This window comes from Curcuma longa, chromosome 1 (genome assembly GCF_044706935.1).
Source record: "Curcuma longa cultivar G26 ecotype Majalengka, Jawa Barat chromosome 1, ITB_CL_G26_1.1, whole genome shotgun sequence".
In the NCBI taxonomy this organism is placed as follows: Eukaryota; Viridiplantae; Streptophyta; class Magnoliopsida; order Zingiberales; family Zingiberaceae; genus Curcuma; species Curcuma longa.
The window spans coordinates 6,568,400-6,592,464 of record NC_133861.1 but is presented as its reverse complement, the minus strand read 5'-3'; the positions used below and the strand labels follow the sequence as shown (position 1 = coordinate 6,592,464).

Sequence of the window (24,065 nt, the reverse complement as noted above, 5' to 3'; positions counted from 1 at the left end):
TTTACAATTCCAATAAAAAAAGAGGCTCATTTAATTTTTGCCCTAAACTGAATTTTACCATATAGAGAGGTCAAAAAATGTGAAAAATATTTTCCCTTTTAATTTTTTAGATATAGCAAATACACTATTATTCTCTGGAATCTCAAGAGTTCAACAGAGGATCATTGTTCTTCATGATCAAAACAATAGTGACATTTTCTGGATGAAGCAACGTCAGGCAGCAGTGGAGACTAAGAACACAACTCCTGCATGATTATGATACTAAAAACTACCCTTGAAATAACAAATACATTAATGAAGATTAAGCAGGATATAATTGAATCAGAATTGCTACTTAAGTGCATGCAGGAGAAACTGAGAGTAAAGTAGTGTTTGAGGTGATGGCATCTACCCAGGAGCAGTAGCAGCAGCAGTAGCTGGAGATTTGAGAATCTGGAGGAGCAATCGAGCAGCAAAGCGTTGAGTAATTCCACCAACAACACGACTACTGAGGTTGCGAACTTCTGGTTCTTCCAGAACCTGTAGAACGAAACACTTAGAGAACTTCCTTTTGAATCAAAGGCATGCATGTCAAACCTTGTGCATGTAAAAAATAAATAAGAAATTAGGAATTTGTATACATGGCAGTACCTGCAAAATTGGCCAAAGAAGGCTTGGATCAAAGTTCTCTGAGGATCTCAATAGATTCCATATTCTAAAAACTCTATCGCGAAGTTCTACCATTTGTGCTTGTTCACATTCGCTGAGTTTGAAATTAAATGGTCCGCTTGCATTTCTGATGAATGCCTTCATGAAGTCAGGCATGGATTGATATGCATCACTCATAGTACCAAAGGCAATAGCTTCAGTGACACAGACAGCTTCTTTCACAACCAGAACGCGTAGTTCTTCCCCATCAGGAGCCAATAGCAGCATTAGAATTGGTTGCAAAGCATCTTTAGTTGAAAATTCTCTGTCCTTACTTCCTTGAACAAGAAGATTCTCAAGCCTATTCCACCTGCACACTAAAGATAGGAAGCTCGTTAATCCTAATTGGCGCTGAATCAAAATAATTGGACTAAAGGAAACAATAAGAAAATTGCCTGAATCTCCCGTCTTTGAACAACAACTCTATGAGAGCATCTCTGAGATATGGATTTGGATCAGTTAGAAGCCTTTTAGCAAAATATGGGTATGAGGCAGCAAGCACCTTAAAATTTGGGTCAGCATAAAGAGCTAGACCTTCTAGCACTGTGAGTGACTTCAGGATCAGAGCATAATACGCAGGAACTGTAACAAAAGCATAGTGTAGTTTTAGCCAACTTCCTAAATATTTAACTGAGAAAAGGATGTTTCTCTAGAATATTGGCAGTAAGAGTATTATAGAATATGTTGCAATCAAGAACCAGCAATAATACCTGTTTATTTCTCAAATATTTTTGAAACGCATGAAAAGTAATGAGTTTTAAGGTTGATTTTACACCAAAATGAAACTCACCACTAAAAGGATACTGATACATTACATTTCCTAAACCATCAACGATGGTCTTGAAGTTGAGCTCTCTTACTGTTGAATTGAGTGCATCATCAAAGAAATTCCTAAGAACAGGAATGATCGGAGAAACATCTACATCGGGTGTGAGAAAATGCAGTGCGTAGTAATCACGAGCCATGGCATCATAATCCCGATTAACCATGTGAACTATATGACAAATGATAGCATATCTTGCTTCCTCCGGTGTTTCGCTCATCATTCCAAAGTCAATAAAAGCAACTTTGCCCTCTGGTGTTGCTAAAATATTACCAGGATGAGGATCAGCGTGGAAAAACCCATGTTCAAGCAACTGCCTCAGGTTACACTGAATAGCTATATCAACCAAATTCAACAGCTTTAAACCTTGCCTCTCGATAGCTTCCTGCTCGCTCAACTTGATACCATCTACCCAATCCATTGTCAGGACTTTTGTGCTCGTATACTCCCAGTATATTTCTGGCACAAGCACTTCTTGCTTGTCAGCATACAATTTTTTAAATCTACGTGCATTTTGCCCTTCCTGCAAAAAGCAACAAAAGTGGCACACCTTAGAAGTTTATATCACTGAAATTTCTATGAGCATTACAGCTAGGAGTTGTAAGAGGTGCATGCCTGAACATAATTAAGTTCCTGATAGACTCTTCTTCCATATTCATCAACTAGAGCTACAATGTCAGAAGTGACTATGTCCACATACTTGTTTATCAGGAACCCTAGACCTCTCAGGAGGTAAAAATCTAATCCGATAGAATCTTCAATCTCTGGCCGCTGCACCTTAACTGCGACAAACTTCCCTGAGTGCTTATGTTGGGCTTTGTAAACCTGGCCGAGACTTGCAGCGGCCACTGGTTCTGTCGATATGGCCGAGAAACTGCAGTCGAGGGGCATCCCCAGCTCCCTCTCAATGCAGGCAAATGCCTCCCCATTTGGAAATGTGGGAAGTCCGTCCTGTTCTACCCCCCAAAAACAAACCAATCGAGAAAAGTGATCAATGGCTGAAATCAAGAACAAGAGAAATCTCAAAGGTTCAACATGGGACCTGCAATTCGGAGAGCTCCTCCAGATATTCCGGCGGGCAGATATCAGGTCGCGTGGACAAGCCCTGCCCGATCTTGACAAACGTCGGGCCCAACCGAGCGAGGGTTCTGGTCAGCTCCGCTGCTCTTTGCCGCTTCCTCCTGTCAAGCTTCCCTTGCCTCTTGTCCATGACTAATTTCAGAGCAAAGATGCCCAACGCCATGAATATCTCCAGCGTCCTCGAGACCACCTACTACCCAAAACCAAGCCTAATAACAAAATTGAGAAGAAGTGCACGGCAAGGAGAAATCTTCAAATTAGGGCTTACCTTGAGAGGCCGAGAGGAATATTTCGTGGCGATGAGCTGCGGGCTGTAGACGGCCGCATTGGCAGCGCGAGCCACGGCCCGCGCCTCCGACTGTATATCCTCGGCCAGATCTTTGGAGAGGACAGAGAGAGCAGCCTGGGAATTGGAGTCAACGCCTCGCATCTGCGCCCTCGCAGGGAGATGTATGGGATTCAGGCCGTTGCCCCCGCCCCCGTCGGGCATGGAGGCGGAGCCAGGGAAGGCCTCAACGATAGCGGCGCATGGGTACCGGATCCATGGCATCCGGCGACGGTACGGCGACGAGGGGAGGGAGAGGACGATGGCCATTGCGGCCTAATCGCCGTGGTCCTCTCCGTCTTCGGCCGCCTGATGGCCTGAGACGAATGATAGGAACCCGTGTCCGACGTGAAAATTGAGAAAAGGATGGGATAAGCCGATACACTTCGAGGTATCGCCATTATAATAATTTAATAAAATTATTTTATTAAATTATAATGATTTTATATATAATTATATAATAATATCAAATCGATATAAAAATTATTAATAAATTTAATAATTTATTTTAATATTTTAAATGAATAAATAATAATAAATTTAATGATCTTACTTAAATATAATATTTAAAAGAATAATAATGACAAATATAATAATTTATTATAAAGGATAATATTTTAAAATAAGATTTAATAGTGCAATAATATTTATTTGATATGAATTTAAGGCCTTTTTTAGTCATAAAATACTTTTATAGTGGTCAATTAATTAAAGTCATTTCTAATTCTGGTCAAGTAATTGATTAGCCTTATTTAATTATTTTTAACGAGTAATAAAATAAATATTTATATCGTAGAAGTTTATTCTCAAATATGATAGGAGCAAATGTAAAAATACTGAATAGCAAGGACTAACAAGCAATTTTGTCGAAATTGGGAAATAAGGAAATTCTGTCACTGTCCGCTCGGTGAAGTTTCGATCTCGTTCTCCACCCAGAGTCAGATCTCGCGAGTCGCTGCCCTTCTTCGTTTTTCCCGTCCGAGTCTCAATCGAGGAGAGAGGAGGAGGAGGAGGAGGAGGAGGAGGAGGATGTTCAAGTTTTTGAAGGGAGTAGTGGGCGGATCTGGGACAGGCATCAAGGATCTTCCCTACAACATCGGCGAGCCCTACCACTCCTCTTGGGGCTCCTGGACTCACTCCCGCGGCACTTCCAAGGTTTCCACTTTTTTGTTCTCGAGCATAGCTATTCTGATATTTGATCTTGTCGATCTCTACTTGTCAAATTTCTATCTCGAGTACCGTTTACCTGTTCCTGTTGTTTATTTGCCTTCGTCGTCGAATTGGAAACAGTTTGGCTACGATCTGATAGTGGTAGGAATGGTAAAATTGATTGATCAATTATTTTCTGGAATAACATGTTATATTATTTCTTTTTTCCCGTTAGGTTTAGCGCTTTGGGTGAATTTAACGGAGTAGATCATTGTCCTAATTAGACGGGTGTTTTTTTTTTTCTTTTCTTCGTCTCTCTCGTACTTCCACTTTTGAAACAGTATATTAATGTCCAAATCTAAATAGATGGCTAATCTTTTGTACTAAGGACTAACTAACAATTTTAGAGTAAGTTTAGCAAACGAGTATATGACTTGATGCCAATTCTTGTCAGCTTTGTGGTGTATTGAGAGACCCGGTCTGGATTATTTGAGTAAACAGTCGTAACAATTGGAGAAAAACGAAATAGTATTTAGAAGAGAGAGAAAAATTACACATGTAACAGATTTATCAGTGTTGCAAAAATTATTATTTTTTTTATCAGTCAATGTTCATTATTCACTTCCCAGATACGTGTTAAAGCAAAACCTTTCCATTTGCATCCATCCAATTGGATGCTTTAGCTTCTTGTTTAGTCTTTGAACTCCTACGTAGAAAATTGCATCCTGTTATGGTTTTGGAGAAAAGCTAAACATGTTACGTTTGGCCTTTCCTATGGCACCCTAGATGGTATAAAGTATCGATTATTGGGTTTAATACTGACAATGAGATTAAGCTTGGAGACAGCTTGCCAAATTTGATCTACATTTGCTGTTTGGTTGATTGGATCATGTTTATGTTGCTGTAGGGTACATAGTAGATTGGGAAAAATGTTTCCTGAGGCTGATATAGCAACAAGTTTCTTGTGTTAGAATGCTTGAGAGTTAAGGAGCACCATGTTAAGCATGGAGGAAGTTTATGAATGGGAAGTCTATGAACCATAAATAGTTTTTGATGGAAATCATGAGGACTTGCAACTGGATTCAGATGAGATAGGACAGTTGTTTAAGTTAGCAAGTGTATTTAAAAACGGTATTAGTGGAGATCAACTACATGAATTATTGAAGGTCTTCATTGTAAAATTGACAATGAATTATTGAAGTTACAGATAAATTGTATCTGTTCTATAATTAAAAAGATCAGTATGTTTATATCTATTTATTATGATTAAGGGAGCATCATTTTATGACACACACACACACATACATATATATATATATATTATATTTGTGGCTGATCATTTTTAGTGTTTATGATGTCAGAACAAAGCAGGGTAAGACTGCGTACAATAGATCCTTCCCCAGGATCCCGCATTGACAGGAGCTTTGTATACTAGGCTGTCCTTTTCTATGATGTCAGAACAATCAAGACTAGTCTTTGTAACTTGATATTCCAAGATTCTTGAAACAAAAGTTACTTGGAATCTCAAACTCATTAGCACTGTGTTGAAAAGCATCCACATATGTCACTTGTACAACTGCATAAGCTTGTAAAATGAGGACTAGGTACTGCATATCACTTAAATTATCCCAATATGAGGTTTGCTTCATTATGCAATTGGGTATAGAAACAAGACAAATGAACCTTATGGAGGACAGATAATGAATTGGAGGCATAAAGATTATACACTCCAAACTAATCTCTAGTAAGTTAAAGTCCAAGTTACTATTGATTTGATCAAAACTAACAAGAAGTTATTGCATCAATTGCTAGTGTTGACTAAAACACATTTAACTAGATTTTGTTTTTATGTTATATGGATTGCTTAGTTCATTGTGAAAATGTTAATATGGAAATGTGGATTGCTAAGGTTAATTAATTGATATTTTACATTATAAATGTAAACTTCTTTTATACGAATTGCTTGTCGATTAGTTTGATATATTACAATTTATATGGAAACTTAATACATTTTTTGTATATAATATTACACTTTTTTTTGTCAATATTAGTTAATATAAAATGTATATTTTTTTGACGGGCTGTATATATACTGGTATATATGTTTGCATATGACCTGCGTATGCTTTTTAAATCCTTGCTCGTTTCCATCTTTCAGCATACGAGTAGACTAGGAGCACTCTACCTCTTGATTGATGAAAAATCTAGAACATATTAATGTGGGTACATGGAGTATATGAGAATCTTATCAATGACAGTTAACAAACTTGCTCTTTACTCATGCATTCTGGTTTTTATAATTTAAATCACGATAAGCTAATCCACATTATGTGCTTATATTTAGCACCACTGATTACTACATCACTAGCACAAAAGATATACCCAAGTCAAAGGCAAACCTCTTGGCTAATTGCTTTAAAGGATAAGGCTATGCCTATGCAGGCCTTTCCCAACCCTGCATTCGTGGATTGTGTACTAAAGACTAACTGAAGTTGCATAAGTTTGCAAGGTTTTTAGGCTAGTAAAACTTTGCATTTTGAGTACTGCAATGCTGTCATTTTAACTATTTTTAGAGATCACAAATCAAATTGGGCATGCAGTGTTGATTCTTACCTCCATGGCTCCTGTTTAATTAGCATAGGCCATAGGAAACCATCAAGACATTCTCTGTAAACTGTTTGTTTTCAGTTTATGTTGTTGTAGTATTTATGTTTCATCCTACAATTTGTCACTTTTTCCTTCTAGCTTTATTGACTCATAGCTTTGCTGATTGCGCTTCCAGGAAGATGGATCGGCTGTATCGATATTTATTCTTTCAGGAAGCAGCAGTCAAGATGGTCACTTGATAGCAGGTCGTAATGGTGTTAAGCGCTTGCGGACGGTATGCACTTATATTGAGCTTCCACTTGTCGATTTCAGTTGTGAGTCCTTTTCTTTTGATCAGAATGATACAATATGTTTCACTTTTCTTATGTATAAAGGACAGGAATTCTTATTTCCTTTTCTAAAACTTCTCCTTTTCACTTGGATTAATTTTCCCTATTTGCATAATCTTGTTTTGGTGAAAATTACTCTGCTGCAATTCATCACATCATGTTTGCGATTTTAATTTGATTGGATTATATTTTTTACATTCCTGGCATGCCCACATGAATGTATCAATATCATGTTCTCCATATTCATCTTTCATGTGCTATGTTGCATGCATTCGATTTTTAGTTGGAAAGTAAGTTTATGCGTTTTGTTCCAGGTTAGGCATCCAAATATCCTGTCTTTCCTACACAGCACTGAGGCTGAGGTTTCAGATGGATCTACTATGAAACATACTATTTACATTGTGACAGAACCAGTCATGCCACTCTCAGAAAAGATCAAGGAATTAAATTTAAGTGGCACACAAAGGTAAGTGAACTTTCTGATGGATTACATTTACATGAAAATGCTGTTGTGGTAATGAAATATTTATGAAAATTTACTCATTTAGGTTCTGCCACCATACTCATTTTGCTGGTGGGCAACTCCCTTTTTTTGACAATATTTTCTTCTGATAACCTGATAAGGTCCATGACCAACTTAAAGCAACTTTATTCTTTTTGACAATGACCTGATAATGCATGTTCAATAAGGTCCACATTATTTTGCCACATACTTGTATCAATTACTTGAATCAAGAAAAATTGAAAGTGAATTTTGGTTTGAACATTTTCTTAGTAATGATGGTTATTTTTTATTTTAACTTAAATCAATTTAAGTTGGATTTGTTTTTCAAAATCCAAGATGAACCAACTTGGTTCCACCCATAGATACAAATAAAATACAAAATTCTGAGAATTAGTAATATGATTCTAACGATTCTTCATTATATAAATTGATGGTAAAAACATAGATGAATTTGTTAGTAAAGTAATATGAACATAGAATATTATTGTGCCAAAATTATATATTTTGCGTGTTATTAAGTTATAAAAATTATGACCAAGAACATAAATATAATCTTGCATTTTCAAGCGTGAATTACAACTCCCATTGAAACTTTATAAAGAGAAAATTAGTAAATATTTGTTAGGAATGAAGAAACCATGTTGTTAAGCTACAAAGAAAAACTAAACATATGTTAGTTTGCAACAGTTTCAAATTGAAATAAGCATGTTTAGTTTTCATTTGTAATCTATACAACATCTTCAAGATCAGTTTTGAAATCTTTTATGTTTTAGACTTCTTATGAAAAGACAAGTGTGACTAGCTGATCATAAGTTCCATTTGATCTTGGAATCTTGTATGGTAAACAAAAATACAAGATTTTTATGTTATACTCTTATTGATGGAAATTATGGAGAGATATGTTTCTTGTGTAAGAGAGCTGAAACCTGGGTTGATTTGAGTAAGATGTTGACTATTAGAATGCATTCACAATTGCTATCAAGCTGTGTCTGCCCCTTCTGATATATGAATCTTATCCTCCATTAAGCTACGAGGTATATTACAAATAAAGTTGAAATCAATTATTTATATTAGCTAGAGTTCTTTTGGTCTTTCTTTGTCGTTTACAGATTACACCATTCACTCTAATCCATTCAACTCATCTAACTAGAACCTGCTGGTCACCTTTCGACATGTTATATAAGAATGCATAAACTGTAACTTCTTGCAAAAAATATATTCACAGAGTGAAATTAGTTCCAAACAATATCATGTATTGATACGGGCCAACATATCTGGGCTACAACTGAGAACAAATTGAAACTGAGATGCATTAGAAAAGGTTGATTTTCCTTTCCATAGCTGAAATGGATTTACTTGTTTGAGTTTTGATCCATTATAAGGCATGAGATTTATAAAAATAAAGTTTAAGAGACTATGATTTCTTACCTTTTCAAGTGAGTTTGGCCATCTGAATTTTTGTTTTCTGAATACTAAACTTCAAATTTGATGCCATTGAATTTTGTGTGTTTTTTTTTTTCCAAAATATGTTGATTTTCTTCCCATTTCACCTGAGAGTCTTTTCATGCAGGGATGAATATTTTGCATGGGGTCTACATCAGATATCTAAAGCTGTGAGCTTTCTAAATAATGATTGTAAGCTTGTAAGTAATCTCTTACCTCTTAGACCCAAAAAATTCAATCCAACTTTTATTTTGATGCTCAAGACATATAGTTCTATTGTTTCCTGACCTAAAAACTGCTATAATTGATCATGCCTCTACTTTCTTAATGTAACTTTCTCCATGTTTATGGTTTAGAGGTTTGCTTCATATAATATTTTACAAGATATTTCAGTCCTGTCTTTGTTACCAAGGAAAAATGTAGCTGTTAATTATTTGTATTTGTCATGTTTATCTTCTTGCTATGGATTATGAGCTATTGTTCATAAATATAGAAAGTTTGTCAAAACTTAAAGACACCATTGTGTGTGGTAAAGAATAATAGTTTTTTTTTATCATTTATTTTTATGCTTGGTTGTCAATTTTTTCCCTAGAAAAAGAAGTTTTTATTGAGTACTCCATTGACTTTGCAGACAGATTCTTCATTATGAACCAATCTAGGATGAGTAGGAAAATTGCTATTCAAATTTCTGGTGCACTAATCCTTGTGTCATGTAAAATTACTTTCCTTCATGGAACTTTGACATTGAAGTAACATGATGCTAATGATTCTTGGTACTTATTTGATTCCAGGTTCATGGTAATGTGTGCTTGGCCAGTGTTGTGGTGACTCCAACGTTAGACTGGAAGCTACATGCCTTTGATGTGCTATCAGAATTTGATGGGAACAGTGAAGTTTCTAACAGTGCAATGCTGGTATTCTAATTCTAGCTTTTCACTAGATTCTATTTCAGATGACTTTCTTTAGTGAATAAATTATTAGTTGATCTTGTGACATGCTAAATTCGTACAAACTTGAAAAGACATGTCTGCAACATGCTTTTAGCATATTTCTTCTTATTATAGTCAACAAACCATTTTCACAAGAAAAGTGATTTTAGGTGGATAATTTTGTTGTTATACAAATCGAAGTATTCACAAAGTTTATTTGCAAATAGGATCCATCTGATGCGAGACAGATTTAGGTCTGTTTTTTTGGCTTTTGATGTGTGAGGTTTCACACCAATTGGTATATAATGCCATCTATTCCCTGTAGATTACACTAAGTGCTCTTTGTCTGGGAATTGGTTTTTGAAGCAAAAGACACAAAAATGTTAAAGGCCACACTTGCCAATTTCTAGGCAATATCAAAGTTAAATCCTGCTAAACTAAACCAAACTACAACAAATCCCAGACCATAAATTACATTAACTATACTATTGAAGGAATCTCTTCATCTGTACATAGTCAGTTTGAGATGGAGAAGTTCAAGAGTGATGTTAGTATCAGTAATCCAGGAGATAAAAGTTGACACCTATGGTTCTAACCTAATGCCTGAGTTCAAGGAACTTTTGATGTTATTCAGGACTTAACCCCAGAAGAACTGTTAATTATCTTTCTATTTCATGAATTGCTAAACATATGATTCATCTTATTCTGAGTTCCTAATTATCAGATCTAAACTACCACATGAACATAAGAGAACAAGATAACTGAACTGGTACGTCATTAGTGTAGGATCAAATGACTTGTGACGTAGCAGAAACTATTGACTCTGTTGATTCACGCATGAATACCGGAAGCAATCTTCTACAACTTGTTGATTCTACCGAAGAATATCAGGAAATAGACAACTAAACTTGTGTTTGGGGAAGAAAACAACATTGTTGTAAATAGTATTAATCGAAAACTGTCTTAAAATCCTTAAACATGTGTTTAAATAGACCCAAAACAAAACCCTAACTTTCAAAAGTCAAAAATACCCTCAAACCCTAAAGATAGGAAATTACTATAAATAGTAAAACATATGTTCGGAGTCTCCGAAAAGACACTAAACGATTTCTAATGGGCCCGACAATGGATCGGTATGGGTTCCACTCAGTACCGAATAAAGGTGAAAGAACTTCGATTAGCAACCGACCGTGTCTCATTCTGATACCTGAGTCAAAAGTTATAGCTTCTGGAAGTTTGTGCTATTTAATCTGCATCAACTTGCCTATAGGGGGTGAATAGATGATACACCTTTCTTTTGATTTTTCTAGCAAAACGCAACTATATAATGTTAAATACAAAGTGCGAACAAAGTGTGTCATTGTGATCAATATTGAAATGTGATATAAGCAACAGTAACAAAAAAAAGTAAATAAGTACCACTAATATGATAATGTAATGTAGTTTGGAATCTCCTTATTCCACGACCTATGACTATTCCATAACCTATGACGTGCCCTTTGCATTACCTTTGATAATTAGTTAAACCAACCCTTTAAATGTGATAATAAGGTAAAGCTCTACATGTATATGATATAAGGTAAAGCAACAGTAACAAAAAAAAGTAAATAAGTACACACTAATATGATAATGTAATGTAGTTCGGAATCTCCTACATGTATATGATATAAGGTAAAGCAACAGTAACAAAAAAAAGTAAATAAGTACACACTAATATGATAATGTAATGTAGTAAGGAATCTCCTTATTCCACAACCTATGACTATTCCATAACCTATGATGTGCCCTTTGCATTACCTTTGATAATTAGTTAAACCAACCCTTTAAATGAGATAATAAGGTAAAGCTCTACAAGTATATGATATATTTCTAGTGCCCCTTCACAATGACGAGCTACTAATAAGCACTTGGTGAAAATGACCCAAACTGGAGTCCTTTTTCTTACTCAAGTCAATCCTTTACTCTAGAGTTCGTCCTAGATAAAAAGCCTCAAGCTAAATCACTTCTACCCAAGCAGACCACCAAGTTCCTATTTGCTTTCAGTGACCTACCTAGGTCATTTTGCTCAAGTTTGTGTCATTTCTGGAGATCTTCTAATATATGGTACAATCTAAATTCATTGTTTCTAGATTCCCTCTAGAAGCAAATACATTCTCAAGAAGATATATATAAGAAAAATCCTTTCTGTCTCACGCCATACCCCATAGATAAAGATTTAATCCTAAGTTAAAAGAGTATTATCGAGAGAACTTTCAAAAATAAGGATGAGACAGTAACTTTTACTTTTGAAGTTCCTTGGTGTTACTTTTGGCACTTGTGTATAATTGAGGAAATTAGTGACGTGTTCTTTGAAGCATTAGTGCTAAAAGATCCAACAAGCAAGCCTTTAAATGAAGCTCCAATGGCTCTATTTAGGCATCTAGGTCAACCAAACAAATACCCTAGGTCAGCCTGACCTGAGTTATGATTCTTGGAGACTCCAGCCTAAAATATTATTTTTTGTTTTTAAAAAATTAATTAAGCACAAACAAATTGCGACTACTCTTGAACTTGATCCTTATACCACTTGACTCAACACAAGTGAATATCACGTGCTTCAATCAACTATCTCAGAGCAAGAGGAGAAAATTGTAGAAATTAAACTTTATTGATGATTCAATGTTATGATTCACTAGGTTTGCTAGAATTGCTAGAATGTGTTTGTCAACAACGAAGGTGATTAGGTTAGGCTATTGTGATTAAGATAAGGCATCAGTCTAGGAAAAGGGTAGGCAGTGGTTTAAATTATCTTTCCCATTGGCATAAAAAGTCAACAATACAGATTATGAAGTAAATTCATCTTCCTCATTCTGCCCTAGCCTACTTGTTCAAAGCAGGTTCAAGTACTGAAACATAATCCACATACAATAGAACAACTCATAAAATATTATATTCATTAGATCTCTTGCATCCAAGTGGGGTAAATGCAGTAGGGCAAGACGGGGCTTACATGGGTGTTCACCAGAGTGGATCAAATTGCCATCCTTACCTATGTTGGCGATCTCTGAGAGAGGAGAATATTTTGAGAAAAAAAAGTATCCATTGAATTATGATACCAATGAAGGAGAATTTCCTTTGTAGGTTTACAATAATTTGGTATCAGTTCTCATAAGATTCATATGCAGTTTACTAGGTTTGCTAGAAGATAGAAATAACAAAAGTAAAAATTATTTAAATTTTACAAGTAGAAATAAAATGAAAATTTAGACTATGAACTGATTTATGTTATATGATAAATCTATTTTAATAGGAATATATTTATTGCATCATTGTCACCCTCCAAGAGGAATCTTCACCCTTCAAGAAGAACTTCATCAAACAGATGAGACCTAGGAATCATGGGCAGATCTTTCGATGATGAATGTAATACCTAAGTGGTGAGACAGAAGCCTTGGGGGAGTCAATTTTAGCTTTGCTGTTGGAACCCAAAGAATCTGTTTGGTGTCACAAGCTCACTTTCCCATATGCAATTTTTTTTCTATGGAAACATGTAGCCCTATCTTGATAATTTGTGCTTCCTTTTGAAAAGATCTTTCAACTATTATGTGTCATCTGCTTTCCCAGGCCACAATTATGAGGTATTGCATCAGATAATAAATGGTCATCACGTGATATATTATACAGTCCATGTTTTTCTGATAAGAAATGATGTTTGGGTAAAGCATGTTTACTTCTAATTTTTCACTACACAAATACTACAGATATTTCTTCATTATGTGTCAGTCATCATATGGAATCAGGGATTTCTCATATATATGTTTATACAAAAATAATGCATTTAAAATCATATTTTTCTGCATTATTTTCCTTAATGGTATTTCTCTGCTCCTATATAATTATAGTTAAGTGTGGTATTTCATACTTCTCATCCTTGCAATGCAGCAATATGAGTGGCTGGTTGGATCACAGTACAAGTCAATGGAGTTTGCAAAATCAGATTGGCAAAATATTAGGAAGTCACCTACTTGGGCTATCGACTCATGGGGATTGGGTGAGTAAAGCCTTCAGTTAAAAGCATATCAATTCTTTTTCCTGTGCATGCTAAATGATGTTTATTGATGCACATATATAAATATGGGTCTTTCCTTGAAAGAAATTTTTTTTTTTCTGAGAACTATCTCCACAAAGCTGTTTTTATCTACTACCATTAATGAAGTATGGACTCATTAGCATAATGCATGAGAATGCAACAGTATGCAGAGTATTACCCTTGGACATCTAGCCATGAGCAGACATCATTCATTTTATTGATACAAACTAGCTTGCATCTGTTCTTAATTGATGGCAATTATACCACGTACTAAATCATATATTTAAAGTTATACCTAAAAGCCTTAATTTAGTTGCCACCGGCAAACGTGAGGATGTCTGATCTTAAGATCTCAGGTTATGGAAGCTAAAAGGATCTACCCACTTTGATTTAGTTTGAAGTAGAATCATGATAGAAGGCTGGATAAACGAAGCTGATAGCTGATGAATCACATGCATCTAAGTATACCTATTGCATCCGCCTATGGTGACTGTAGATTCAAAATACTTTCACATCTTTATAATTGCTAGCATTTTGAAATTCAAAAAATGAAGAAGTCTGGATAATAATATTCCAGGTTCTAGGATTGCCTGTTCGAGTTAATTGTAAAATTTAGAAGGTTTAGTTTAGCATGTGAATGAATTGGTTGCACACATGCAATGTCAAAAGTTAATGTAAATTGAAGACAAGGCTTGATTACTACTCGATTGATGTGATTGTGTTGACATCCCTGTAGGTTGCATTCTAGCGTGATGCTTATGATCCATGAGTGAAACTGCAATCTTTGTTGTATCCTGACTGTCTACTGCTCCTCACCCTATCGCCAGCAAACCATGTTAATTACATTGGTTAAAGTGCCCTAAGTTGAAACACCATCTAGTTGATGATTATAGTATCAATGCATGTTTTCACTTGGGAAATACTGATATGATTTCGTTAATGCTTGTCAGATATTTAAGTGTGTGAAGTTCCAGTTGCAATGGTCTATGTTAGTGCATATTCTGTGGATCTGCATTTGATTTGAGTTTGATTAGCTCTGTGGAATTTTGGTATGATAACTTATCATCCCTTTTCCAGGGTGTTTGATTTATGAGATTTTTTCTGGCACAAAATTATCCAAAACAGAGGAACTTCGAAACACCTCTTTCATTCCAAAGGTTAGCATCGATAAGTTGCATTCTCTTTATGCTTGTTCCTTCTTAAACAAACTAATTGCTGCATTGTCATTTTGAAAATGATGATTGTTTAATCTTTTACTTACAATCTATTATATTTTTGTATGGATGGAGGCTTAGTAACCAACTAGAAAAGGTTATTTGTTGTTCTTTATATTTAAATGTTAAGCTTCTATTGAAAGAGTACAATGACATGTGTAATTTTTGTTTTTCGTGAAGTCTCTCCTTCCAGATTACCAGAGGCTTTTGAGTTCCACACCATCTCGCAGATTGAATCCATCAAAGCTTATTGACAACAGTGGTGAGATCCTTTTCTAGTCTTTATGACCTTTTGTCTTTTAGGATTAACATCTACTATAATCTAAAATTCAGTGCTTAAATAGAAGTTTCCATATTAGAGAGATTCAGTTTTACTACTCCTTGAAAAACATAGAATCACCAAAATATAGTTTTTGTATTTGCTAGATATGAACATCTACAGGTTAGGCCTCTTTCTTATTAATCTCTCATCCTTCCCTCTCTGTGACACTTGTGCTGTAATTTATTCAAATCTGCCTAGAATATTTGACATTTTTTATAGTGTAAGTTGTGTAACATGTACTTTATGTAACATGTCTTACAGTGTTAACTGCTAATTTTTATGGTATTTGAAATTTTCTTTGTCATGTTCTGTTTAACTTCTTTTTCTTGCAATGTTTTTCCAAAAATTTTCCTGCCAACCAAAATTTTCATTTACTATCTAACCATATTCGTTTTAAAATAGATAACATTGTATACAATAATGAACTAGGTTATATTGTTTTATACTTTCTAAAATCTCATATCAGTGTCTCCGTATGAAGAATTTTAGCGCTTAAACACTAACCTTGTTCAAATAAAAATGAATATTTTGAAATTGGTTGCCAAGAAATTGTGTTTTTGGAGGAAAACAATTTGCAGGAAAGATAAAAATGATGAAAAGTGAAAAATTACTAATAGTCTGGCCGATAAAAATTTGAATATATTTTTTATTTTTGACAGTTTCTTATTTCATTTTTCATTATATTTGATAAACATGTTTGACTTTCTAGTATGAAATATGGTAATTTTTGAAAATTCTTAGACCTATTATAGGACATAGATTTACTAGTGATGTGAACGTGTATTATTCAATTAGACTTTTTGGACATTATAGATTTACTAGTGATTGTAGATATATTTTTGTTTAATTTTAAAACTCATTGTCTACAATAAATTATGAAATATAAATTAATAAAACATGATTGGCAAGAAATTGTTTTGGGTAAACCACTGTGTCAGCAAGAGCTTGAAAAATATATATAAAAATATAGATAGTTGGCTAAAAAAATTAGATACTCCACGTATTCTTTCATATTCTTTGTGTACCTTTTTAATAGGAGCAGAGTTGTTGAAGTGTACCTTTTTAATAGTAAATGAATATATTTTGTAGATGCTCGTTCTAGTATCATGTATGTGCATATCAATTAGATGAGGTTGTTTCCCTAAATTCGGCATGCTAACAAAGTCTTCTAAAAAAATCTTTCAATTTAGAAGGTTGTTATGTAAGCCATAGGCAAGGACTTGGATTGCATACTTATCTGTTTCAGGGGCTAATTTGCAGAAGTTGCAATCATCAACCCCAATAATGAGGTAATGACATTTTGGAAACTGTGCAACTTTCATGGGATCTGTAGGGAAAAACTAACTATTGTCATCCACAGGAATACACCTTTATATTTTTATTATTGCTAACGACAATCTTCACTTGTAGAATCTGTTATTTCAACACTTCACTTATTCATTGTATTATGAGCTCTGTTAGATGTTATTTAAGGCCTTTCTCTTTAAAAGGGAAAAGGAAACAAAGTCTGACCCAATAATTATTCCTTGTTAGAATATTTTCATAATAAGTTGGTGGAGACTATTCAATTCATGGAGATTCTAAACTTAAAAGACAGTGTTGAGAAAGATTCTTTTTTCCGTAAGCTTCCAAACCTAGCTGAACAGCTTCCTCGCCAGATTGTGTTGAAGAAGGTTCCTGAATTCTGCAATCTCATTTGTTCATTTTACATTAACTAACCTTATGATGCCTGCAAAAGGTTAACCTTGTCTTTTGATTGTCTACACTAGTTGCTTCCATTGTTGTCTTCTGCCTTGGAATTTGGTTCAGCTGCTGCTCCTGCCTTAACTGCATTGCTGAAAATGGGTTCATGGCTTTCCGCTGAAGAGTTCAATATGAAGGTCAATATGCCAATTTCTTTTTTTTTGATTTCACCATCATTCTCTAATTAAAATAGATTGTTAAATTTCTACTATTATGCAGGTATTACCAACCATTGTGAAGCTGTTCTCTTCAAATGATAGAGCCATTCGAGTTGCGCTTCTGCAACATGTAGATCAATTTGGAGAGTCATTGTCCTCACAGATTGTTGATGAGCAAGTGTGTTTCCAATATCAATGTTACATATCACAGAAAATTTTGAATTCTTCTAATGGAAAGCAATGTTCTAAACTGTCAGTATATGCTAATTAATTGTGGTTGTACTTTACAGGTTTTTCCTCATGTTGCAAATGGTTTTGCTGATACTTCTGCGTTCCTACGTGAATTGACATTGAAGTCCATGCTAGTTTTAGCGCCAAAGGTGTGGATGGAAGTTATCCTTCAACCCCTAAAATTTTTTTTTGTAATCTCTGAAAGTTGGATCTACTAAGTTCTTGCATACGATATCATATTCTTGCATGCTATAGTTTCATATGTTGTTTTTCCTTGTAGTACTTAGTACTGTTTACTTCAGATTCTTTTTCTTTCATAACTAATATTTTGACTTAGATATGAAAACTCTCCCCTAATAAGGCATACTGTATTAAGGATAATCTTATTTTTCATGGTCAGCAGACTGGTGAATATCTTTTGTGGGCATAGTCTGGCATGCTGCTAACGTTGATTGACACCTCACCTAAGTTTAATCTACTCACACGTAGGTATCATCTAGATCTGCATAATCTTAGCAAGGAGTGCTCTGTTTAGGTTGGTATCTTACTGAAGTATGGCTTAAGATTGGAGATGATCAGACTATGAGACAAAAGAAAAAGTGATAGTAATATTTCCTAAGTTATTTGTCCAGCTATTGTGTCAGTGCCTTGTCAAGTACCGGAAATTGAAACAAGTTAATCTTCTAATGGATGCACATATGCTTCTGGCTTGATGTTTCTACTACATGTGTGTGGTTGCTAATTTATGCTCTCCAAAGAAATTAATTTGGCATACTTGCTCCCTGTGTTGTATAAAATGTCTATCAGAAATTGGACCCCTTTTTCAGTGTTCACTTTATAATATGGTGTTTTCATTTTTCTAGTGGCAAAATTTGCTGCATAAAAATACAAAGACAGTTTCATGTTTGTCCTACCTGTTTGACAGTTTGATTGTTCCTAACCTTTAAATCATTAATCTCATTGCAGTTGTCTCAGCGTACTATGTCAGGATCTTTGTTGAAGTATCTGTCCAAATTACAGGTATGTTTGAGTTTGTCTTTAAGTTAAAGCAATCTTTGATTTTGTTTTTAGGATGTAGAATTATATTTTCTTGCACATATATCATCATGGCAAATCATGTTCAGTTGGAGATTTTTTTGCTTGATAATCTGGATTAACTACATGGACAATCTTGTTGGCAGGTGGATGAAGAACCTGCTATTCGAACAAATACTACAATCCTGCTGGGAAATATTGCTAGCTACCTAAATGATGCGGTTTGTCCTGACCTTTTTTATTTGCTTTTAACCAGTTATTGTTTGGTTGTCACTTAATACCATGACAAAATGCATCACATACTATTTAAATGAAAATAACTTCAGAGTTTTAGAATCACTTTTATGCTAATAAGTTTATATAGCAGCAACTATTTGCGATTTCATGTGCTTATAGGTTCGTTAACAATGGGCACTAAAAAAATGTCATGCTTAATGCAGACAAGAAAGAGAGTGCTAATTAATGCATTTACTGTTCGTGCTTTGAGGGATACTTTTTCTCCAGCTCGAGCTGCAGGCATGTGAATTTTTACAGAGGTTTATGTCTCTGTATCTGTCTTAGTATCATTTTTTCTTAGTTATTCTAGAATTCATCGGCTGTTTTTACCAGATTAATATGCTAATTAACCCTGGAGATAGATGCATTTGCAAGTTACAGAGCCATAATTTGTTCATATACAATCTTATACTTGGTTATGTGTGACAGGAATTATGGCTTTGAATGCAACTGTTCAATACTATGACATGACAGAGATTGCCACACGTATCCTTCCTAATCTGGTTGTTCTGACAATTGATCCGGATGGGTGAGCTCATTAATACCATTTCTAGTTGATTTCCATGTTCTTTGCCATGCGCATGAACTCAATTTGTTTGTTCACGTGTTCATTGGTCACTTTGGTACTACGTCCAATTATGAGAAACATATATTATTATATATTCTAGTTTCTCAAAGAACAATATCATGAGATTGATAGAAGGCAAATTGCATGAAAATAGGACAATATGTGCTAGTGTATTGGTCTGAAAATAAGTTTAAAGTTATATCAGCCATACCTGAAACATGAAGCGTATGACTGACTCATCGTCTTCCAACTACAGATCCTTAATCACTAACATGATCATCATTATACTCATGGTACATCTTTTATATTTAACTAAATCATTATGGGTGTAATATTCATAAATGCTACTTGGTATTGTTTAGAATGTATAAATTTGATTAAGTTCCTAATAACTCAGGATTTTGGATGAGTTGTCACCTAGTCAATTTTAGTACTATATCTGAGCAAGAGATTCTGTATGTGAATCCTAGTATATGTGGAATTAAGTTGATTTATTACTTGTAGAGCTTGATCCATTCAAGTCCACTTTTCCCTCCCACACGAGGGAGATTGAGGCTACAGAATTTATTCTATGATGACTCCTACTAATGGACGAAAATACCCTCATCTTCTTCCTCCTCTTTGTCCTTCCTGTTGCTGCATCTGCTGCCATTGCCACCTTGTCTTCTTTCATTCCAACTCATCTTCAACTGCTTCAACTCCTGCCAGCTCTCAGTTTCCCTCTATGTCTCAAAATCCTCTGTTGGTAGTAAAGAGACTATGATGGTTCGAAGAACATTATTGATGATAAGAGTGACAGAAGCAAGGAGGAAGAAGAGGATTGGTAGGAGCAGGAAGGAACAGAAAGAGGAGGAAGAAGTTGAAGGTATTTTCGTCCATTAAGTGGGGGAGGGTGCCTTGTTTGGGAAAAACTCAACTTGGGTATCCTCTTTAGGAATTGTTGATTAATAGGCCCCTCCTTGGGTAGCTGCTCTTGAGGCTATAAATATGTAGATTGATTTTTTTTTTCTTTCAAAAGTTCTAGTTTATGGGATAAGTGGTCATTAGGTCAACCTAACAAGTATATTCTAGTCATGATTAAAAAGTTGAGGATAGTTGTTGGAAAACAAATTCCTTGCCTTTGATCTTGAAGCTTTCTCTGTTACTATTAACACTGGTTGATTCTTTTAAGATCCAGGGAAAAGATATGCCTCAGTCTGCTCCAATTATTGATATGTTTACTGTTTAGTGTCATTTTTACAACAACAAAAATCCTTAAATGCAAAAATGTTCACCAACTGCTGAAAATACATGAAAGCTTAACTACTTTTTATAACAAAAACTATATGACACTTGAAACAGCTTGTTCCACATTTTTGACCTGCAAGATTTTGAATTTGTATTTTGCACTGATTTCTTATTAATTCAACTATGCTCACTTGTTCCTCTCTGTATATGTCTTGTTTCAAATTTGCTTGACAAACATGAAATTAATAGATGAAATTGTTTTCTTTTTATGTCCACTACTATTGTACAGTATCTTCCATAGAGATGATTTTTAACAGGAAAATACACAGAAAGAAGACCCTTTCTTCATAATTGTAATTCTATGAATGAAATCTGATTACCTTAAAAATTTAATTTCACTTAATTGTTTTGTTTGCTTCAGCGAGGTGAGGACAAAAGCATTTGAAGCTATTGATCAGTTTATGCTTATTGCAAAACAACATCATGAAAAGGTATGTGCAGGTGGACAAAATGCTCTTAAAATTTGCTTCTTTTGGTTTTCATGAATCTGTTGCAAATGTTAGGTGGCTTATCTTTAAAATAAATGTTTCAAACAATACAGTCACAACATACCTAGTTGGTCCAGTTGATACATGATGCGGTTGATCAAGTTTTACAGTCAAAATATGATAAGCAGCAAGCATAAAATGATTGATAAATTGCTAAACTGTCTCACTTGCATGAACATCCTTTCTCTTAATTCTTCTACACGATATGTACAAATAAAATCTGGCTTAGGTTTGTACTTGGTAATGATTTATGTATCTGTCACAGGCACATTCTTGGTACATGGATCTGTTTTCCATGTGCATTGGGTGTTTCTTACACGAGGGAGGATCATGGCATGGATTGCTTTTCACTATTTGCATCCTACTATTTATTTCCAAAGTTGCATATTTCCCTGCATGTAATTTACTATTGTCGGACTTTTTTATGCATCAGCGGGCATGATGAGCTAATGTTTAGTGATAACCTGTTCCTTTGTATTAATGTTAAACTTCAGCTTTAAGCTGTCTTTTCTTTTCTGTAGCTTGTCACAGGGGATACAAATGAGAGTGGACTTTCTGGAATACCTTCAGTGAGCGGCAATTCTAGTTTACTGGGGTGAGTTATTGGTCCTAGACTTTCTCTAAGGTCACGACTGTTTTCTTGTCTATTTATTAAAATAATAACTGATTGCTTGAACAAGATGTGCTATAAGGTTCCATATTTTTCATTTTGAGGTATTTGGAAGTTGCCTTCTGATTGAAATACATTTTTCTCATTTTGTTATACTACCATACAACATAATTGGAGAAGCATCATACTATTCAGTAATCTGCCTGATGATCATGCAGATCAATCTTACCACCATTCTTATCCTGATTCTCATTATTGCTTGTACAATGATCAATTTCTATTATCAGGAGGCATGCATGAAGTAACATGTGCACCTGCATTTGATGTTTATTAGATCAATCATATATTTCTTGCTGGTATTCAAGTATTCTTCTATCGAGACATTCATTTTGAACAAACTTATGCAGATGGGCTATGAGTTCCTTAACATCAAAGGGAAAAGCCTCTGAACATGGTTCCCTTACATCGGCAAATGCTACTACAGTGCCAGTTCTGGCAACTTCAAATAGTAGCTCTGGTACTTTTCTCTAATCTATTTTACCTTGATTATAGGATTGCTTAACCCTTGTTTTAATATCTTTGTAATTTGTTGGAAATAATCAGTGGATCATCAACTTGCATTTCTGAAACATCAGAAGTACTAGTAGGGATGTGTTAGGCCGTTCAAACTGAAAAACTGATCAGAACCAAATAGAAAATTTGGTTTGGTTTTATTCTTTACCAAATCATTTACTTTCTTTTGGATTAATTGAAGCATATTATTGGAAAACCAAAATTTTGTTTTCAAATAATAAAAGTATATTTATCATGGAGTCTTATTTCAAATAACTCAAGGTTTTTTAAATTTTATTGTGAAAAAGACACCGCATGACAACTTAATTTAACATATTATTTTTTAGAATAAAAATTTTGGCCCATAAGAAGTTATAATTCAATATTCAAATAAAAAAAACATGCTATTTAATTGCAAATTCGATTCAACTGAACTAAACTAATAATTTTGATTCAGTTGCAATTCAGTTAACATGTTGGTTTAGTTTGGGTCTTCAATATTAAAAAAATAAACAAAAGAAAATCTTGGTTTGATTCAATTGGTTTGGTTTGAACCAAATGGGAATCCAAGAACTTGTGCTAAACCAATTACCATTATTATGGGACTTTTTTTAACAACTTGAGGAACATATACAATGCCAATCATACTTGACTAAGAATTTTGTCAGTGAATAATAATTGACCTTTTAATAACTTTAGGAACATATACAATGCCAATCATAGTTGACTAAGAATTTTGTTAGTGAATAATAGTTGGCTAAGAGTTTTATCAGTTATTTTTTACAATCTTAAGAGATGGTCACTCGCACCCCCTATTGCCAACTGTAGAATTCTTAGTAATTGGCAAAATTTTCTTGCACCCTGAATTTGCCATGCCCTTTAGAACGATGAAATACATATTCATAGCTAGTCACAACATAATCACTACACAAGTAGTCAACTAAAATTATGTAATTGTAGCCTTTTGACTATGCTAAAATACAAAAAAATAGACAAAAAAAATACTGTCATACCCTAGAAGCTGCTTTACCCTATATGAGAGGCCATCTCACTTAAGGGACAGTTCCACAACACACACAGAAGAACAGGTTTCTTCATAGGTCAATGGAAACAAGTAAATAACAAACTCAGCGATAAATAACGAGTAACTCCATACTCAGATATAATTATATAAAAGTGACGGATGCATGCAGTATGAGAATTGTGACAAGATGCATGAATATTGATAAGAATGTATCCGAATGACACAATGCATTTGCATACCCCTAAATAGATAACACTCTGATCATAAAGTCAACCAAATCATGATGGTTCAAAATTTTCTCTTACTCAGGACTTGAGAGATCCAACACAATCACATAATAAAATACTTGAGAAAATTGAATAAACACCAAAAACAGGGAAATTTGGTACAAATTACAGTGATGATGACTCTTGTGATGGATTTTTTTAATCATCATCAATAATAACAGTGATTGTCATGGTTGTTTTTTTATCATCACCACTGTGCTATTTAGTATATGTGGTATGTGTTACTTTAGGAGACTGGATCAGGGTCCGAGATGTGGATTTCGTGTCTTGTTGTTTTTGTGCTTTCTAAAATGGGGGCTCCTATTGTAGAACGAACAAAATTTG

The 24,065-nt window shown here is 34.5% G+C and overlaps 2 protein-coding genes across 2 annotated transcripts in view; one reads left to right on the top strand and one right to left on the bottom strand.

The window, feature by feature from the left end:
- Nucleotides 1-99: 99 nt before the first annotated feature.
- On the bottom strand, nucleotides 100-3,237 carry LOC141839149 (protein ACTIVITY OF BC1 COMPLEX KINASE 3, chloroplastic-like). Its single transcript, XM_074726832.1, has 7 exons — nucleotides 2,859-3,237; nucleotides 2,553-2,780; nucleotides 2,126-2,461; nucleotides 1,478-2,033; nucleotides 1,083-1,269; nucleotides 631-997; nucleotides 100-519 (listed from the first exon to the last, which is right to left on the bottom strand). Exons 1-7 carry the CDS (start codon nucleotides 3,183-3,185, stop codon nucleotides 388-390), a joined length of 2,133 nt encoding a protein of 710 aa, XP_074582933.1. The 5' UTR covers nucleotides 3,186-3,237; the 3' UTR covers nucleotides 100-387.
- Nucleotides 3,238-3,859: 622 nt separating this feature from the next.
- LOC141831892 (uncharacterized) overlaps nucleotides 3,860-24,065 on the top strand; it is a 31,674-nt gene continuing 11,468 nt past the window's right edge. Inside the window, exons 1-20 of the mRNA XM_074719313.1 lie at nucleotides 3,860-4,070; nucleotides 6,847-6,945; nucleotides 7,315-7,466; nucleotides 9,076-9,148; nucleotides 9,740-9,862; nucleotides 13,799-13,907; nucleotides 15,024-15,103; nucleotides 15,341-15,422; nucleotides 17,016-17,155; nucleotides 17,252-17,362; nucleotides 17,445-17,561; nucleotides 17,674-17,763; nucleotides 18,581-18,634; nucleotides 18,796-18,870; nucleotides 19,090-19,165; nucleotides 19,355-19,454; nucleotides 21,142-21,211; nucleotides 21,790-21,863; nucleotides 22,286-22,395; nucleotides 23,364-23,365. Of these exons, the coding sequence (XP_074575414.1) occupies nucleotides 3,945-4,070; nucleotides 6,847-6,945; nucleotides 7,315-7,466; nucleotides 9,076-9,148; nucleotides 9,740-9,862; nucleotides 13,799-13,907; nucleotides 15,024-15,103; nucleotides 15,341-15,422; nucleotides 17,016-17,155; nucleotides 17,252-17,362; nucleotides 17,445-17,561; nucleotides 17,674-17,763; nucleotides 18,581-18,634; nucleotides 18,796-18,870; nucleotides 19,090-19,165; nucleotides 19,355-19,454; nucleotides 21,142-21,211; nucleotides 21,790-21,863; nucleotides 22,286-22,395; nucleotides 23,364-23,365 (1,863 nt within the window). The 5' untranslated portion in view covers nucleotides 3,860-3,944. The remainder of the gene's footprint in view (nucleotides 4,071-6,846; nucleotides 6,946-7,314; nucleotides 7,467-9,075; nucleotides 9,149-9,739; nucleotides 9,863-13,798; nucleotides 13,908-15,023; nucleotides 15,104-15,340; nucleotides 15,423-17,015; nucleotides 17,156-17,251; nucleotides 17,363-17,444; nucleotides 17,562-17,673; nucleotides 17,764-18,580; nucleotides 18,635-18,795; nucleotides 18,871-19,089; nucleotides 19,166-19,354; nucleotides 19,455-21,141; nucleotides 21,212-21,789; nucleotides 21,864-22,285; nucleotides 22,396-23,363; nucleotides 23,366-24,065) is intronic.

Bases quoted from the DNA above. Each gene is read 5' to 3' on its own strand.
- LOC141839149 (XM_074726832.1), bottom strand. From the start codon at position 3,185: ATGGCCATCGTCCTCTCCCTCCCCTCGTCGCCGTACCGTCGCCGGATG. The intron at 2,034-2,125 runs GCATGCACCTCT...TGCTTTTTGCAG, and splicing joins AGGAACTTAATTATGTTCAG to GAAGGGCAAAATGCACGTAG. The intron at 520-630 runs GTACTGCCATGT...TTCGTTCTACAG, and splicing joins TTCTTTGGCCAATTTTGCAG to GTTCTGGAAGAACCAGAAGT.